Raw genomic sequence first — 19548 nt, forward strand, 5'->3', positions numbered from 1 at the left:
ATAAAGGAGAGCCTAGCCTAAAGTAAGTACTGTGTAGGTATTTATTAAAATGGGGAAAATGGCACTTGGTTTAGAAAAATTATATATTTGTGTGGTTCATTAATTGAAAAAATTTTTAATTACCATGTGTGTTAAAAATACTGGATATTTGCCGTCTGCCTGGACTATTTCCAGAAGCCTACACAGAAAGAAACGAGTACCAGTGGGTGCCTGTGGGAAGAAGACTGTATGGTGAGAAAACAGATGGGAAAGGATCTGTAGATCCTTTCTTACCTTCTGAGTTTTGAGCCGTGCATACCTTGCCTATTCAAAAAGTAGGTTTTAAAAATCTAAGTGGCCACAGGGGCTTTGAGCCTCCCAGGGCTCCCTGCCCATTCCCCAGTACCTCCTACTCCTGAGCGGTGACCCAGAATCTCCTGGCACCCTGGCTGGCCCTTCACAGCATTCATCTCTGTACTGTATCCATCCCTGTGGGTCCTCTCATTCCTCTTGCTAGGAGGCCAGCTTGGCCCTCCGTCGGTGACAGAAGGCTCATGGCTCTTCCCACACTTGTTTGAACATAGCCCCATTAATATTTACAAATGCTCGCCTGGCCTCGCATCGGTGTCTGGAGAGCTTCTGACAGGGATTCATGGATTCCAAAACGTCCGTGGGGATAGTTGGTGATTTTTTCCTCTTTAAAAATCAAGCAGGTAACCTTGAATCCTCCCCTGCCCCAGACCCTGTAATTATTCATCTATGTGGAGCAGCCAGATTCAGTGACCTGCTGCCCAGAGGCTCTCTGGTGTTGGCATGGAGCCCCCAGTGCCTTCTCCTGGAGAACATCAAAACCTCTGCCAAGCCCTCATTTCAAGAAGCGTAAATATGAGACATCCGGGCACCTCTCGCAGGTGGATCGACAGTCAGGCAACACTGCCCAGCCACCAGGGGAGGTGGTGCTGGCAGAGAGCAGGTGGAGTTTTAGGTATTTCATATCCAAAATGAAGAGCAAATTTGCTCTTTCCAGTGGGAACATCTCAGTCACTCATTTCTACAGACAACAAAAAGCAAAGCCAATGGAAACACAGCCAGCGAGGGGTGTCCTTGATTTCTCGGTTGATTTATTTCTTCATTTACTCTGCGGCAGTTATAGTCACCTTGTTACGATTGTCACATTTTGTGTATTCAAGTAATTTCCCGAAGATTCTGTATGCTGCATAAAAGCAGCTGGTAAACCTCATAGCTCATTGCTCATTACAGTGTTTGCTCAAGGAATCAAACTTAGACCAGCATGGGCCAGTCAATATCCCAGGGTTTCTGAGCCCTACAGTCTCATGTCTGAACTATGCAACTCAGCCATGTAGCATGAAAGCTAGCGTGGACAGTGTATAAATGAACAGCCGTGGCTGTGTTCCAATAAAACTTTACTTATAAAAACAAGCAGAGGGCCAGACTTCACTGGCCCCTGGGCTAGAGCATAGGGTGCTAGAAGACATGGCTCAAGACCAGGTTGAAAAGAGCCAAGGGACAGATGAGAGACTCTCTCTAGGCCTCTGATAGGAGGTTGGATTTTGAGTTACAAAGAGGAGCCGTCTTATTAGCCTCCTCAAAAGAGTTTTCAGGATGTTGTGTGGAAATGGATTGGAGAGGAGCAAGACTGGAAATTGGGAGAGCAGCTAGGAAGGGCATGTGGTAATCTGTGCAGCGGATGATGGTAACTTGTCCCAAAATTTGGAAGCAGAATTAGCAGGACCTGCCCCAGACATGAGTTGGACATGAATGCGAAAGGGCTGGGTGTGAATGGAGAGGAAAGGCAGGGACCAGGGCTGATGCTGGGACTTCCTGTCATCTTCGGTGGCTGGGGATGCCTTGTGAGTTCATAATTGATATGTGATGATAATACTTGTTTGCTCAGCCCCCATAGATGAAATTTTATTTGCAGCGGCAATGGCACACCTGGGGTAGATTGTTCCTCCCCCTGGCTTTTAGGGTTCCCTTTTCCCGCAATGCTATTTGTGTATGATTATACAGCACTCACAGGCTGATGAAAGCATTACCGTTCCCTGCATCCCACTTGAGTTAGCAGTATTTGTGCCGGCTGCTGACACTGCAGGCTCAATAAACCACTGTATTGGAACTCGTCAAGCCTTATTACAAGACCAGAAACCAACTGACCATTGAGTTCAAAGAATGTCTGCTAGGCGTTTAATTTTGCCGTTTCCACCGTATGATACAGGTAAATAGATACTGTAAGCAATAGAAATAGTAATCTGCCCAGCCCTCCTTATTCAGCAAATTCCAGCAGGCACGTGTATCCATTGTAAGCCTGATTCCTGCAAGAACAGTCCAGAATTCCTGTGCAGGAGCCTGGGCTGAGCTCCTCTGCTCTGGACAGAGATGCATGGAGGCCTCCCCTTTGATGCTCAGAATGAATAGGATATTGATCCCAGCACTTGAGCTCATACCGAGGTGCACACCCCTCCCTTGCCTGCTCTCTTTGGCTTTGGCTTTTTGTGGTCCACAGAAAAAGTGGTAGCAGAGAACTTCTGCCTCCGCCCACCCCCCCACTGGAACTTTTCTGTTGATGTTTTTTAGGCCATCACACAATTGAGCAGAGTTCTAAAAAGGCCACCTGGGCCCTAGCTCCCCGTTACCCTCATCACTGAGTTTTGCACGCAATCTGAATTCCTATTTAAAAATGCCCTTTTCTACCTTCAATAGCCAATTAAGTTTCTTATCCTCCAGCCAATTCTTTAACTGCCCTGGGCCTGCTTCTTAGCCAAGAAGGCACTCACCACCCACTCCCTGGCTTATCCTCGGTGCCTTTCCTCCTCAGAGGCAGAGCCCAAGCTCTGCAGGCCCAGCAGGTCTCAGCCGGCCTCAGAGAGCGCTGGGATCACTGGGGCCTCTTCCCCACCAACACGCTGTCCTCGTGTCTATTAGGGGCCACTGGTATCAGCTGGCTGTCTCAGTAGCACTTGTTGAAAATGCAGGACCTTTCAAGGATGCTCCCTTGCTCCCTCGGCCCAAGGGTGGGCACAGTGAAGGGTGGGAAGGACCAGAAGCCCTTTGATTTTGATTTTTGATTTATTTATTTATTTATTTTTAAAATATATCTTATTGATTTCAGAGGGAGGAAAGGAGAGGGAGAGAGAGAGAGAAACATCAATGATGAGAGAGTCATTGATCGGCTAGCCCGCAACCCGGGCATGTGCCCTGACCGGGAATCGGATCCCGATCGCCTGGATCCCAGGTCGTTGCTCAACTGCTGAGCCACGCCCCGCCGGGCACTCTTTGATTTTTTGGAATAAGAACAACAGAGAATTCCCAGGGAGGTGTCTGCCTCATTCTGTCTTCAGCCTCAGAATGTTCTCATCTCTTACTCTCTCTCATTTTGAATTTAATCCTGCGACACTTGTCTCCTGGTTCTGGATGGTCCTAGAGTCTTAGTTCCCTCCTGGTGGGTGGGTCCCTCTCTGGTTTTCCTCTGGTTCAGGCTAGGATGACTCCTGCTATGGTCCGGCTGACACTGGGCTGGCTGGCAGCGTGGATTTTCCCATCACCCTCCCTTCAGTTAATTTTAGAAACTTGAGTTGCCATGGTAATGGATCAGTGGGGTTTTCATGGTTCTATTTTGATTCAGTCATGTGTTGGTCTGCCCTTTAAATTATACTTTTTCAGTCTGAATCTAAATTGGGACAGGAGATGAGCTTGAAATGGGATCCCCAAAGGCACTGCAGCCCCTTGGGGTGTTTTGTTAAATGGGGAGTCAGGATGGATGTGGGATGCCCTTGGCTTACAGTGGCCTGGGCTCTCCTGGGACTGGCTGCAGGCGGGTAGAGGTAACCCAGGGGACATGCTGGAGAGATGCGGGCCCGGGGCCTCTCCCGCATGTGAGCTTCTCGAGGGTCAGGTCTCTACTGTTTGGTTCCAGAATCCCCAGCACTGAGCTCAGAGCCTGTGCTATGAGCGGGGCATCATTAAGTGGGTAAATGAATGTGCATCCAGCCAGACTTCCCTCCTCAATTCTCAGCACAACCCTTAGAAGGTCACACCCTTGATGTCCCTAGAGTCCTGGCTGTTCTGCCTCCCTCTGGTGGATCTCCTCTTGTCAGCACTCCCAGGGCCCTTTTTAACGAGGTGTGAAGAGATCAGAGTCTTGCACAGATAAAAAGAAGTCCCAGAGGCAAGCCCACAATTGGCCCTCTCAGCTCAGATTTAAAAGAATAGCCTTTAACGTTCATATCAAGTCGGGTGGGTAAGGGTTTTTAATCCCAGTCTTACAGATGAGGCTTAGAAAGGGGCAGTAAATTGGCCAAAGTCACTCATGTGGTCTGTGACAAAACCAGGGCCTAAGCCAGTCAACCAGACTCCAAACACAGACTGACCGCCATGCACGCTGCGCTGTAATTGGATAGATTCATCTTCATCTGTACTTATGTGTTTCCTTTGTGCATAAACAGGCACGTGATAGCATTCGTGGCTATTTCCACCACTCCATGACAGGAACGTCGCCTGCATTCGCTCTAAGCCCCACAGCAGCTCTGCAAGGTGGTGTTTTCTGCCCCTACTTTGCAGATGAGGGAAATGAGCATTAGCCTTGCCCAGGGTGTCACAGGGGCTCAAGCAGAAGAGGGATTTGGACCACACCTGGGGACATGGGTTGGATAGTCAGTGAGAGACTCGGTATATAGATGGACACTGGCCAGACGTGTGTGAGAACAAAACACTGACCCAGCACCTCAGCAACTGCCCAGGAAGCCAGACAACCACCCCTTCACCATAGGCCCAAAAGAGCCAAAACTGGATTAATGACTGACAGCTTCCCTGATCTTAATCCCCATTCCCAGTTTAGGGCCAAGCAGAGAAAGCTAAATAGGCTCCCCTAACCAGTCACATAGGATGCCCAGCTTGGCCTCCCCCAGCTTCTCTGTGCCAGCAGCTCCAGGCACGAACTACCTGACCATCCTTTCCCCACTGTGAGGCTGTCCCACTCCTCTGCCCGCTTTTGAGTCTCTAACAAACACAAGAGATGGCAGCTGACTCCCTTGCTTCAGCGGGCTCTGAATAAGTAGCCTTTGCTTTGCTTATCGGGTTGGTTTTGTTTGTCCCCACATAGGGGTGCGGTGGTTGGGATGCCAGCTCTGAGGGAAGGAGCTTCCCTGAGTGGTGTCCTGAGCACAGCTGTGCAGGGCTGGTCAGCATTGGGCAGAGGGACAGCCCATTGTCCCTGTACCATGTAAGCCACCTTGCCGCCAGCGTGTTGTCGGACATGTTATAAATGAGATGTCACTAAAGTGTAGCAGAGGGAGGGGTTGGCATTTGAGGAGAGCACAGAAAGGGGCCTTCTCATTCCAGCAGAGGGGACAGTGGATGGCTTCGTGAAAGTGGCAGCCCTGGAGCGAAGGCTGGAAGGAGGGAGGACTTGCAGGGCTGGGGGGGGGGTGCCTAAAGGTCACGGCAGGGGAGCAGGGAGCCCCGGGGGCTCTCCATCGGCCATCTGCAGCCCGTCTCCTCCATGCAGGGACTGCTGACCTTCACGGCTGTGTCTGCTGGGCCTCTTGCCATCTGGCTTGCGGTGGTTCTGGTCAGTAGGAAGCCCAGGCAGGAGGTTGGAGGGTGGAAAGGGGAAAAGGTCAGAATATTTGTTTCCCCAGTTTCCTGCCTGGGAGGCCACAGATCGGCGGTGGCTGAGGTCCTCCCCCAGGGCCCTCAGCTCCTGCCAGGCTTCACCGGATTCTAGAAGCCACATCCTCACCCCTCAGGCCTGAGGGTGGGAACAGCTTCCCACTGTGCCTTCATTAAATTCTTTCCATGTCCCTTTTTAAACCAGGAGGCGGTGGGACCCAAGTTTTACAGGCAGAAGGCACTGGGCAGGAAAACTGGGTGCATCAGAGGAACTGTGAGCACCTTATTCTAGCCCGGGGCAGGGGGAGAGGGAGGCAGTAAGGAGACAGAGATGGAAGGAGCCAGGTGGGAAGAGCTGAGCATCATGAGGAGTTGGTTCTTCACCCTTGAGAGTAGAAAGTTCTGGAAGGGTTGTAAGTGGGGGCAGGGCCAGGTCAAGTCTGCAGGTGCCCACGGGGTTGGCCTAGTAGGACAGGGTCTGGGCCACTTTGGAGGAGGGGACTGCAGGCACTGGCTCCACTCTCAGCTGGGAGGCAATGGATCTCTGACGATTCTGGAACGAGCTTACACTGACCCCAGCTAATTATGAGATGGAAGATGCTAGAAGAATGGGACTATGTTTGTTTGTTTTATGTTCTCTACAGCCCTGAGCTCAGCCAATAACATGATATTTCAGCCGCAGGGGTGGTTTCCAGTTCCCCAGGGCCGATTGCTTCCACAGACTTGAGTGGGACCGGTCCTTACACCATGTGTCTCTGGGTGCTGGTCAGGCAGACCTGGGCTCAAGGCTCAGCACTGTTACTTCCTGGCTGTGTGACCTGGGGCATGTGACCTTACTTCTCTGAGGCTTATTTTTCTTACCAGTGAGGCTAAATGAGTCATGGCCAGGAAGCACTTGGTATATGAGATGCTCGGTCTCCTGTGAAATATGCAGGTGCTTCTGGCAGGAGTACAGCACAGAGACCGAGTCGTGCAGAGCCCCAGAACTGGAGACCCTCTGCCCACATCCCCCAACAGATGCTAACTGAGCACCACTTTGGGTATTGGGGATGCAGCAATGGGTGGGCAAATCTGGCTGTGCTCACACAGTCGCATTTCAGTAGGAAAGGGATGATTCCTTACAAATACACTAAATAGTGACAGGCAGTGACAAGTGCTATGAAGATAGGTAAGACCAGGATAGGAGATGGAGAGGGATGGTGGTGGCCCAGGCTGTCTTCCTGCTATTATTGACCTAGGAGCAGAAACTTGAGTAGAGCAGGGTGTGAATGATGCATATGCTCCGGTCCAGGGCACAGCATGAGCAAAGGCCCTGGGGCAAGTGCTTTGTATGTTCTGAAACCACATTAAGGGGACCAGGGAGTCTGCAGCAGAATGAGCATACAGGAGCTGAGGTCGGAGTGGTAACAGGTAAGATTGTTTAGGGCCTGGGGGGGCGATGGTGAGGAATTAGACTTAATACTGAGTGCGTGGGAAGCCACTGGAGGGTTTTGAGCAGAAGAATAACATGATGAAGGAATTCAGGGTTTAGAAGAAGCACCCTGCAGCTAAGGGAGAAGAGACTGCAGAGAGTGAGTGGGACTGGGTGGGTGGAGGAGACTGGGTGTGAGACATGGGCCCTAGGACCAGATCACCCAGGGGCTGGTGTGCAGTCTGGCTGGGTCCAGCTGTGTTTGTGCCCCCTTTGAGGAGTCCTTGTCCTCCTGTGCTGGGACCAAAATGAATACCCCTTCTCTGTAGAGTGCCAGCCGGTTGTTGTGTTATGATTTTCTGAAATCTCCAGAAGCCGTGACCTTTTCATGGTCAATAAAGCTCCCCCTTGGGAGTCCTGCTTGTAATGCTTCTGTTATCAGCCCTCTTCCCTAAATTATTCAGGCAATTGTCTGCACTTCTAAGGTTTAAGTGTGCACACTCAGCGTTTCCCCAGGTGATAAGGTGTAACAGGCAGATGTAGCATGGAGGGACCGACTGTGCATGGGCCATGACGAACCACAGATGTGGAGAACGGACCCACGCTGCCTCGGGCTCCTGTGCATTTAAACAGGACCAGCTCCTGCCTACTCGGCCTCATCAGGCGTCAGGATGGCAGGAGTCTCTCACTCACACTCAGGAGCTGCTGCGCTGGAGGCTCCTGGCGGTGGGCAGGCTCCACTCAGTGATGGGTGATGCTGAACCTTAAGTGGGGGTGGCCTGGAAGGTGGGGGCTACTGCTGCAGAGGGCAGGGGGTTAAGGCAGTCACTTCTCAGCTTCTGGCTTTTGAGTTGTAGTCACACCCACAAACTTCCTCTAACAGTATGCCCAGAGGCCAGGGAATTCCCTGTCTGGTTTGTGAAAGAACACTTTCCAGAATGTTGGGGATGCACTTACTTGGAACATGGTGTGAGTTCTGTTCATCTCAGCGTGGCACCCAGGTTGATGAAATAGCTATATCCTTTCATGAAGCATTGCAGTGTACATTTGCCTAGTAAAGGCTCTGAAAAGTCGTGTAATAACAATTGTTAATGATAATTGAGGTGCATGAAGTACTTGGGCAAGTTGTGACTAAACTTGTACATCCCACAAAGCATATAATATTTACTATCTGGCCCTTAACAAATAAAGTTTACCAACACCTAGTCTACACCAAACCATTACTATTTTTCTCTAGTAGAATTCTAGTAGGTTTATGTGGGGAATTTTGTCTGTCTTGAACATTGGTATATTACTTTAATTCGAATATTTAACATGGGTTTTTATAATCAGAAACTAAGTTCTATAAAGCCGTAGTGGCATAAGAATTGGTATATAGCTCAATCAGACAGAATAGTGGATCTAGAAGTAGAGCTCCTAGATTTGTCTGGTCAATTGATTTTCAAAGGTGCCAAGGTAATTCAATAGAAAGGGCAGGCTTCTCAACAAATGGTGCTGGAACCGTTGGATATCCAGAGGGAGGTAGAAAAGAACATTGAACTTCACCTTGTCCCATAAACAAAAATTAACTTGCAGTGGATTATAGATGTAAATGTGGGAACTAAAGCTATAAAACTTCTTCTAGGCAACGATTTCTTGGATGGAATACAAAAGGCACAAAACATAAAAGCAATAATTAATATAGTGTACTTCATAAAAAATTTTTAAAGCACTTGTCTTCAGAAAGACACTGTAAAGTAGATGAAATGACAAGCCACAGAGTGGGAGAAAAAATTTGCAAATGACATTTCTGGAAAAGTACTTGTATCCTAGAACATATAAAAAGGCCTCTTACTGCTCAATAATCAGTAGTCAGACAAACCCATTTAAAAATGGGCAAGAGGTTTAAATAGACACTTCACCAACGATCTGTGCATGGCAAATCAGCACACGAACAGAGGCTCAGCATCATTGGTCATTGGGAAATGCAACCTGAAGCCTCAGTGATACCACCACACACTTCACAGAATGGCTAAAATTGAAACGACTGACAACATTAAGTGCAGATGAGACTGCGGTGCAACTGGTGGGGGGAGGGGAAGCAAAATGCTGTAGTCGCTTCGGAGAATGGGGTAACAGTTTCTTATAAAGTTAAACATACACTTTTTGTGTCATTCAGCAGCCTTACCCCTAAGTACATACCAAAAAATATGAAAAATATATGTCAGCACAAAGACCTGCTTTCCAGAAACTGGAAACAATCCAGGCCCCTCCCTTAGCTGGTGAATGGATAAACAAATGGTGGTATATCCGTGCAGTCAATGGAATACTACTCAGCAGTCTAAAGGAATGAGATAGTAATGCTTACAGAACCAGCGACGAATCTCAAAAGCACTTTGCCAAGTGAAAGAAGCCGGATACAATCGGCCACACGATATGATTCCATGTCCATGACTAGTGGCCTACAGTGACTGCTGGGGGTGGGGGGTGCAGGTTCTATATTGTGTTTCAACTGTTTTGTTTTGTTAAAATTCGTCTAACTGAACATTTGAAAAGGGTAACTACAGCTTTATAATTTTATTGTGTATAAAATATACCTCAATGAACCTGACCTTTTAAAATAATCTGAAGAAAACTAAACTTAAAAAATAATTTTTAAAAACAACACACAGAAGTTGACTTTTCAGAGGAAGGGTAAAGTCAGTGTAAACGGGGCAGTGAACACTCCAGAACAGGAACAGGATTCTAGACTCCTGAGGTCAGGCTTGAGGCTTCAGAGCCATCCCCAGGGAGTGGTGCGTCATCAGTAAGGGGTCTCTCGGGTGAGTGACAGTGGGGCATGGACCCCGAGGAGCCCTCACATCACCGGGAAAGAAGGAAGAGAAGACGATAAAGAAATCAAGTTGCACCATCATGCATGTTATTAGTAGATAATACAGGACAAATATGTGGAACAAAGTTCCTCTCCCTGGAAGCTACCACTGATACCAGTTCTGTGTGTCCCTCTGGAACTATTCTGTGCAGTCTCTGAGCTTTGGTGTGTTTTTTCCCCACACTTGTCGCAGTTTCTTTCAGATCGTCCCATCAGTATATGTAGAGCTGCCCTAATTTTTTAATAGGTGTGGTACTGCATGAATCCACCATAATTTCTTTGGCCACCCTTCAATAGCTAGACACTTAAATCTTTTCTGATACATTTGCAATTGTGAACAATGCTTCTGTGAACACTCGAATTAAGAAGTTATTTCTCATTAGTGTGAGTGTATCTGTTGGATAGGTTTCTCAGAGTGGAATGGCCAGGTCAAAGGATATGGACGTTTTTAATTTTGATACATATTTTTGACCCTGTCCCCACCCTGACTTATACCAGCTTACCCTCCCACTGGCCATGCATGAATAATCGTGCCTGTTTTCCCGAGTCCAGGCCAGCAAAACAAGAAGTCCATCTTTGCCTTTGCCAATCTGATAGGCAAAAAAAAACACAACAACATGGAAAAATGGTGTCTTGTAGGAAGTTCCATTTGCATCTGCGGGGGGGAATTTTGGGAAGCAGAGGAACGCCAGGGCACTCATGCCAGCTGCTTCAGCCTCTCGGTCCGCCCAGCCCAGACAGTGCCTCTGCGTGAATTAGAAAAAGGCCTCTTCTTCCAGACGCTCGACTGCCATCTGCTAGAAAACTGCTGTGAAAACTGCACAAATCTGTGCCTCCTCTTGAGGGGAAGAGCGCCCCAGGGGTGTGCAGGACCTGCCCACGTCACCGCACGGGCCGAGGGAGCCAGCGGAGGTTCTGAGAGCACAGTGGTCCCTGGGTGGGAACCAGAGCGCCTGGAATTCACGCAGCAGACCGACAGACATGTGACAGGAACTCGGGCTGTTTGACAGCAGAGCACAGGAGCATCAGCTGGAGGGACAGCAGAGCACATGGAAGCTCCATCGTCTGTGGATTGTGCGCTTGGAACTTGGGTCCCAGGCAACTCTGATGTTCGTAATTTGGCCAGCGGGCTCATTAAGCTCTTAAGAAAAGTGAGTCTAGTTCATGAATTAATGCAAGCTGACATTTTACACACGCAGCAAAAACGAGACCAGGCACCTCCGCATTATGTAGCATCATAATTTCTCGAGCAAATGGGATTGCCGCCTATTGCCCGCTCCACGGGCAGATCTGGGGAGGGCCTGCTTTGGGAGACGTCAGTGAGGCCGTTAGGACCCACAGGCATTTTACACCCCACCCACCCCCGTTTGAAGGAGCTCTCTTGTATTCCTCAAGCCACACGTGGTCACACAAAAGTCATTATTTTAAATCTGGACCCATTTGTTTTCCGTGTGAAAACCTAGCCCTTTCAAACTCTTTTAAGAACCATCTGTCCCTGGGAAGGAAACGACTCCATCCTTGCCGTGTCTTCCACTTTACCCCGCAAAGCAGGCCCTTGCAGCCCCGTGTCTGGTCCAGAGAAGCTGCTGCGGGTGATGAAAGGAACGTGGACACTGAGAAGCAGCGTTAACTCGATTGGGAATGAGAAAGTTGGGAGGCGGATGGTGGGGACATTTGTACCACGGTGTGACTGTACCTAATGCCATGGAACTGTACCCTTCAAAGTGGTTAAAAGGGTAAATTTTATGATATATATATACATATATATATATACATATATGTATATATATATATTTTTTTTTTTTCAACAATAAAAAAGGAGAAAGAAGTAGCATTAACCGTGTGCAAGCCTCTGCGGGCACTTTGCTGGTGAATTCGGGGGATTGTGTTTTACCCGCCCGGTAACCCGAGGCGATGGCTACTGTTATTTACACGGAACCACCACCGTTTTAAAGATGAGGCATCTGAGGCTCGTAAAAGTTCAGTAACTTGCTTGAGCAACAGCCGTAAGTGATGGCCCCGTGATTCAACCCCTCAACCCTGTGCTGCAGAAAACAAAATGAAAAGATGTTTCCTTTTACGTGGGAGTTCTGAAGCCCCCACCCAGCTTGTAATGACCTGGCTGAGAACAGACGGGACTCCAGCAGGACGCCGAGTGGCAGCTGGTGGCCTCCGGAGAGTTCCGGCCCTGCCTCCCTCCCTCGGCTGTCTGGAGCTTGCTTCTGCCTTTCGTCTGGGGTTTTATTTGCTGCTTTCTGTGCAGTTAATCATTGAAACAATGACCCACGGGAACTGCGTAGCTTTCATTCATGTTCGAATGTAGCTGGAAAGAAAATGAACCCAAAGCCTGGAGCTTAAGAGGGAAGGTCTGTCTCAGATGAGGATTATTCGGGGGCATCTGTATCGCTGGACGAGAGTGGGGCACAGTTACCTAAATGCCAGCGTAATCTCACTTGTCCGGGACAGGCTCCCATTGCTGACCTACCATGTTGGACCAGTAGGACCAGTTGGAGGTGTGCTGCCACCTCAGCCAGGTATCCCAAAGCAGCAAGGATTGAGACCCCCGGGGCCACCCCATGGTCACTATGGTGGTCAGCATAAGGCATGCCGGTCACCTTCCCGGCGCTGTGCCTCTGTATGGCAGGGACGGCCGGTGGGGCCCCCGGGCCTCCAGTGGGAATGAGGCCTCCCGTGATGTGGCAGGGTGGCTGTTGCTCATCTCACTTCATCCAGTCTCATGGGCTCGGAGATGAAACCTTTCCTCAACTCCTGCTGTTTCCACGCTTCCGTTAGTAAGGTGTCCCTGGGACTGCAACATTATCTTCCCACGTACCAGGCGCTCCTGGACATTTATTTTACATGGAAAAAGCTATTTGGAACAATGAGGCAGGAACTTTTCCTGAAGTTGCAATTGATCCTGTATGGCTTCTTTTCCATGTTTCATCTGGGTTTTTAGAGGTGAAGTATAGCACATTTGGTTCATTTCGTTATATTGTGAAGGCGCTGGGGTTACATGAGCACCCCGAGTTCTGTGAGCTTACACTGCTATTTGTAAAGTTCGCCTTCACAGCTTGTCAGATGCTGTTGAACTTCGTGTCCCCAGCCCGGCTCAGTGAGCGCCGTAGCTATTCCAAATACCTGGACATCGGAAGTCTGAATGTGTAACAGTGTTTAATGCATGTAGAGCTCCTCGAGTTGCAGGGTCTATGAAATCTGACCCACCAAGGACGTGTGACTTTTCTGCACTGTTAACCTTCATTGTAATAAAATGAGAAAAATTTTAAAAAACTAAAATAATAAATAAATTTCCCAGGAAAAACTGATTTCTGCTATAGGAACTACCCCTCTCGTTCCTTGTATAGTGTAGCTCCTGGGGCTAATTCTTTTTAAACAACTTTATTGAGGAATGATTTACATAACATAAAATTTCCCCATTTTAAGTGTGTGAGTCAATGAGTTTTGGTAAATTTACCTATTTGTCCAGCCATCACCATGTCCAACATTCCCATCACCCCAACAAGATCCCTGTTCCCACCCTCCTCCCCAGCAACCATTAATCTGCTTTCTCACATTTCATGTAAATGGAATTACACAATATGTGGTCTTGTGTTTGCCGTATTTTGCTCAGCATAATGTTTTTGAGGTTCATTCATGTTGTAGCACGTATCGGTACTTCATTCCTTTTCATGGCTGAGTAATATTCCGTTGTATAGACATACCACCTTGTGTTTATCCATTCACTGATCGATAGATGCTTGGGTGCTTCCCACTTTTTGGCTACTGTGAATCATGCTGCTGCTCCAAACATTTGCATGCATGTCCTGAGACTGACTAAAAACAGAAGGGCTGCGCTCAGTTGGTAACCTCCCCCTTTTCTCTCCCCTCGGGGTTTTCAGAACCAGGCAGTGGGCAGGTGTTTGTGACCTCAGAGAACCAGCTTGTGTACTACCCCAGCATCACCTACGCCATCATCGGCAGCTCCGTCATCTTCGTGCTGGTGGTGGCCCTGCTGGCGCTAGTCTTGCACCACCAGCGGAAGCGGAACAACCTCATGACACTGCCGGTGCACCGGCTGCAGCACCCGGTGCTGCTCTCCCGCCTGGTGGTCCTGGACCACCCGCACCACTGCAACGTCACCTACAACGTCAACAATGGCATCCAGTACGTGGCCAGCCAGGCCGAGCAGAACGCGTCGGAAGTGGGCTCCCCGCCCTCCTACTCAGAGGCCCTGCTGGACCAAAGGTGGGTGCAGGGTGGGAGAGACTGGGTTGGAGAGCCCATCCCATGTGGGGAGCGGAGTGTGTGCACCCCCGGGTTCCTGGGTCTTGCCAAGAGCCTGCATTCGGGTGCTGGAGGCCGCAGCAGCGCCTGCCGTGTGAGTCCCTGCAGAGCCATTCACATGCGTCACCTCACTTAATCTTCTCAGTGACTCGCTGAGGAGGATTCTGTTTCTGCCTCTATTCTACAAGTGAAGAAACTGAGGCTCTTGGGTTTAACTTACTTGTGAAGGACATACAGTTAGGGTCCTGGCCAACTAGGAGCCCTGGCCCTTCCTGGTAGTGCCACACCAACACATGTTCAGGCCATCGGCATTCACACTGTCGCCTCGCCTGCCACCGCGGAACTGTGCCCTGTTTGTGTGAATGAATGGAAGTCCCTGGACAGAGCTCTCTGCGTCCCCTTGGTTTTAAGGTTGCTGTGCCCTCCCTGCACAGCTCTGCTCACTGTCGCCCTTCCTCTGAGCTGGGACTCACTGTGTGTGGTGTGAGGCCTCTTGCAGTCCATGTTCCTCAAGTCCACACAGCCAGGTAGACGTAGCTTGCTGTAAGAACTCCAAATTCTGTGGCTCGTCAGAGGCTCCATCAAACACCAGGCCAGCGCTTGGCCACGGGGACCCCCGCTGATGGAGTGAAGCCTCTCTGCCGAATCACCCAGGACAAGCCAAGGGTACACTCGGCATCCTCGCTCTGGCTCCACCCAGAGGATGTGGTTTGGGCACTGCCCAGCTGGCACAGCCAGCCAGAGCACTCTGACCTCCCGCCCCGTCTGGTTGCACACCACCTTGGATGGCCTGTACTTGGAGGGCCTGCCTCCTTCCTCACATCAGCATCCACTCAGACGGGCAGAAGTTGGCACTGCCGCCCTGCCTTGGCTCCTCCTAATGCATTCTCTCTCTTCTCCTCTCCCCCCCCCATCCTGCCTTCTCCACTGCAGACCCGCCTGGTATGACCTCCCTCCGCCGCCCTACTCTTCCGACACCGAGTCCCTGAACCAAGCCGACCTGCCGCCTTACCGCTCCCGCTCCGGGAGCGCCAACAGCGCCAGCTCCCAGGCAGCCAGCAGCCTCCTGAGCGAGGAAGACGCCGGCCACAGCCCAGGGCAGCCCGGCCCCCCGGAGGGCACTGCCGAGCCCAGGGACTCAGTGCCCAGCCAAGGCACCGAAGAAGTATAAAATCCAGTTACTCCAAAGTCCACGTGGGTTAATCTGCTCTGACTGTTACCATCCTAACAACCTACACTCATGGGAAGCTCTTCGGGGTGCTTCAGGGAGTGATTTGAGGTGTCAGCTGTCTCCATCCCCCCCAGATTTCAGGATGTTCTTTGGAGGTGACCTGGCGTTTGGCCTCTCAGGGACAGGATGTGTGTTGTGCACCTGTCCTGGGAGGTCACTCTTTCGCCGGGCCCAGGATCACAGCTTCATCTCCGCGTCATTCGTCCATTACCGTTGCGACCTGGCCGAGCAGGCGGCCGGATGAAGCGGGGTCTAGGTGGCCCCTGAGAAAGCAGTTTCTGTGCCGTGTCGGATGTTCAGACGGGCCGGCACTGCGCCCGTTCTCTGTGGGCTGCCTTCTGATCGCTCTGTTTGGGGGTTTGGGTTGGATGAGCCCAAGGAGGCTCTCATGGGATGGCTGCCCTGCAGGGGAACCCAGGTGAGCATCAAAACTTCGCCCTGCCCCATGCATCCCTCTCAGTCCAGCGGAGGCAGCGGCCAAAGAAAACTTGTGACATGCCGTGTCATTTAGGTTTTGTAAATGACCCTGAAACTGTCTGCTCTGGATAGATTCTGGCTTTAAAACTTGACGGTAGAATCCTTGTTTTGAGAGCTCTCACTGGCCGCCTGTATCATCAGCCTCACCCTGGAACAGGCAGGAAGGCCCTGCAAGGAGCTTATCCAAGTTCTCCGCTCCTGAAAGGCAGGCTGCCAGGAGCCTCGGCCTGAGGCGGTCCCCAGTCCTTTCCCTGGATTCTGGATTGTCAGCCTCCCAGCTGTGACCTGCCTGCAGCCGAGGGACGAGCACCCGGCTGGAGTTGGCCTGATGTCTGATCTGACCCCTTGTGCCTATGAAGCACCCCCAGCCTGCTTCAGCACTAGCCTCCTAAGTTCCCTTAACACTCAGAAGTCATTTCACCTGTGCATTTGGACTTGACACTGTGGTTTCTAACACACGTGAGAACGGTATTCAGTACCTCCCACCAGAGCTCCCAGCTCCCTGCACTGCATACAGCCCCTGTCCCAAGGCCCCAATGTAGGGTTAAGGTTAGAGCTGGGTTGGGCCCCTTCGAACATCCATAGTTTCTCCCCCGAGGAACATGGACAGTGGACAGTTTGGAGTCAAGATTTGCCATCCGGACTTTTTTTTTTTTTTTTTAATCTTTTAGAAATGCATTTGAAACAGTGTGTTTGTTTTTTTCCCTTCTAGTTAAGGGACTATTTATATGTGTATAGGACAGCTGTCTTTTTTGTTGTTTTTTTCTTTAGTGAGGTCCAAAGAAAGATGCAAAAGGAGGTCACACCTTTGTCCCACTGACCCCGATCACAAGTCACTCTAGACCGACCCTGGTGCCAGGCGCTTGTGCACTGTTGTACTTGGAGTTGTTATTTATCGAGTTCTTCAAGGATGCTCAGTGAGGGTGCCTTCCTCCTGCCGTCATAGTCTCTGTGTTCCTGCTAGCTGTCCTCTCTCTCTGTACCCCGCCAGCTGCAGGGCCCACCCCCTGGGGAAATAATGGGTAGAAACCTAGAAACCTAGGCCTTATTTGGCAAGAAGCTGACAGGATAAAACTGGAATCCGGGGTAGCCACTCTGGGCAGCTCTCACCCGTTCAGGGTTTCTTTCCACAGCCTAAGAAACTTTCAGCAGCTTCTCTGATGCGAATTCACGTGGAGCCTGCAGGGGGGAGGAAGTGACCTTCAATGATCCTGTTCTGTAGACTTCTTTTCTTAACCCAATCCAGAGGATGCTACAGGAAAGCTAACCACTTGGTGATTTTTAATTTTTTTTTTAAGGAAAGGAAAGGAACCTAGTTGCTTGCATCTTTTGTTTTTGAAGTAACACTTTGGTTATTTTCTGAGTGATCCAATAAAGAGAGGACTTTTGATGGCAGCCAGAGTGTGTTAGGAACTCTGGCTGAACGTCGCATCTCCTGTGAGTCAGAATGGCTGTTTCTCCCTCTGATGGGCCCTTGCTCCTGCCTGGTGCTCTGGAAGTTGCTTAGAGGAAAGGATTCTGATTTTAATTAACTGTGCAGTGAATTAATCTCACGTACATTTCTGCTTCCAGGCGTTTTAGGGAAACAAATGGTGTTAGTAGATAAGGGGAGCCTATTAAATGTTGTTTTTTAAAACAAACGCAGGGACATTTTTATTATAGATTTGATTTTTTAATGAATGTTTTTAAAAATATGTAAATAAGACACCAAAGCTGCAGGGATTTTTGGAGTTTTTTCCCCCCTCAGGATAGCAAAATAAGTGGCCCACGATATTTTTTAACTCATTCCAATCAGGATATTTTTTATACATTGCCTAAATCGATGCCAACTAGAAAACCATCTCTGCTCTCTTTTCTCAGTGAGATCAATGAGTCCTTTTTATTTCTGCATTAAAATACTTTCACTGTGATAGCTTATCACCTGACTCCACCCCCTCTAATTTGACATTGACACTTTTAAAAAATACAACTAAGTGGTTAATAGTGTGTGGTGTTCGAAGCTGATGTAAACTGGAAAGGTTGTGTGCAGTTGTATTTTTTTTTTTTGGCTAGGTTTGTGTGTTTTTTAATTTTATACTTTCAAATAAACTTGCAGTTTCATTCTTTCTGTTGGTGTGAATGATTTTTAACCCACATTCCTCCTCTGTGGTGATTTAAAAAAACACTCATGTCTGTCATGGTTTTTGCAATGAATTTATACCATAGCAAAGGGGCAAAAAGGAACAATCTATTGATGGGGCCTCAAAATATGATGGGCGTTTAAGAATTCCATAGCTGGTGTGATTGGAATGGATTGGTGAAGTCACGCATACCAGTTAGTGTCATGGGCTCTGGGATGTCACCTCAGAAGACAGCCATTGACTGCTTCCAACTACAGTGCTATTTGGGGGAAAGGAAAGGTGACTGAGAACCATGACAGACCCTGACCATGTCAGGGGTACACTGCAACTCTAGCACAAGTGTGCTGATAATAGTTTTGAACCACAAATAGTGCAGATTGGCCCCATCAGTGATGGGAACATGTCTGTGCTCATATAAGTCTCACTCTATAACCACGTGTTGACAGATGCCTCAAGGACAGTAGTTACACAGGAAGTTAAGATGCCCAGGAGGTCACCACTGCCACCACCCATGAACAGAAGAAGTATCCTTGGTCTTGGTCCTGGCCAAAGTTGAAATACACATGGGAATCTAAACACAGGATCTGCAGAACCTAGATTTCGGTCATGTACTGATGCCCAGGTGTCTCAAAAAGAAGATTAGGCTGTTAGACAGTGGGATGCCAAGTACAGGACGGGTCATGTTCGGCCCCATGTGGTCTAGAGTGATGTGCTGCAAGGGTGTGTCAAGATGTTCATTCCCCCATCTCGTTCAGTAGAACGTCAGTTTATCAGTTGTAAATGATAGAAATTCAACTCATACAAGCTTAATGGTGTTATATTTTAGAAGACATACTGGCTGATGCAACCAAGTCTAAGGGTGTGGGACTATTGGTTTGGGGCCGGACTGGGTCCAGTTGTTCAACAGCTGTCATCGGGAATCTGCTTCTCTATCCCCAGCTTCTCAGCCCAACTTTGCTCAGCTTTATGGCTTTACATCAGATTTGAAGAGAGGGTCCCGGAAGATCCAGGCTCACAGTCTCAGAAAAAGAGATACTATCTTCATGAAAGTTTACAGAAATCCCCCTCCCTTTTTTTTGCCTTTATTTTTGTATTTTTTAATGAATTTATTGGGGTGACATTCACGCATAAAACCATACAAGTTGCAAGTGTACGACTCAATCAAACATCATCTGTGAGCCTGGGAATCAGCTAAGGGCAGGCAGATGTGCATGGAAACGCCCCAGGACCACAAATTGTGTTTGGAGATGGCGGCATCTCCAGTTTGGGGATGAAGAACTGACACCTGGCTCAAACAGGTGAAAGAGTTACAGAAATACTCTAGAAGGAGAAAAAGGGGTTGGCTTCCTTGTACTTAAAAAGTAAACTGCTTAACTCACCCCTCCTGTTGAAATAATTTGCCAGGAAATAATTGAGTATGAGTGTTGACCCTGCTTGCTGGCTTGGCTTAAATCAGGTAAGTGGCTCTTCCATAAAAACGGTGTTTGTGTTTGCTCAGTGTGTCAGCAGGGAATAAGGGATTGAGTATGGAAATTAGAGTTTATCCTCATGCAGAGCTGATGGAGTGATG

The 19548-nt window shown here is 49.1% G+C and overlaps 1 protein-coding gene across 4 annotated transcripts in view; it reads left to right on the forward strand.

The window, feature by feature from the left end:
* LDLRAD3 (low density lipoprotein receptor class A domain containing 3) overlaps positions 1-17963 on the forward strand; it is a 186273-nt gene extending 168310 nt beyond the window's left edge. For all 4 annotated transcript variants that reach the window (XM_081153015.1, XM_081153016.1, XM_081153014.1 and 1 more), the window contains exons 5-6: positions 13766-14111; positions 15084-17963. In XM_081153015.1, coding sequence (XP_081009141.1) covers positions 13766-14111; positions 15084-15321 — 584 coding nt within the window. In that variant the 3' untranslated portion in view covers positions 15322-17963. The remainder of the gene's footprint in view (positions 1-13765; positions 14112-15083) is intronic.
* The last annotated feature ends 1585 nt before the right edge of the window (positions 17964-19548 follow it).

Source organism: Miniopterus schreibersii, assembly GCF_964146895.1.
Source record: "Miniopterus schreibersii genome assembly, chromosome: 12".
Lineage (NCBI taxonomy): Eukaryota > Metazoa > Chordata > Mammalia > Chiroptera > Miniopteridae > Miniopterus > Miniopterus schreibersii.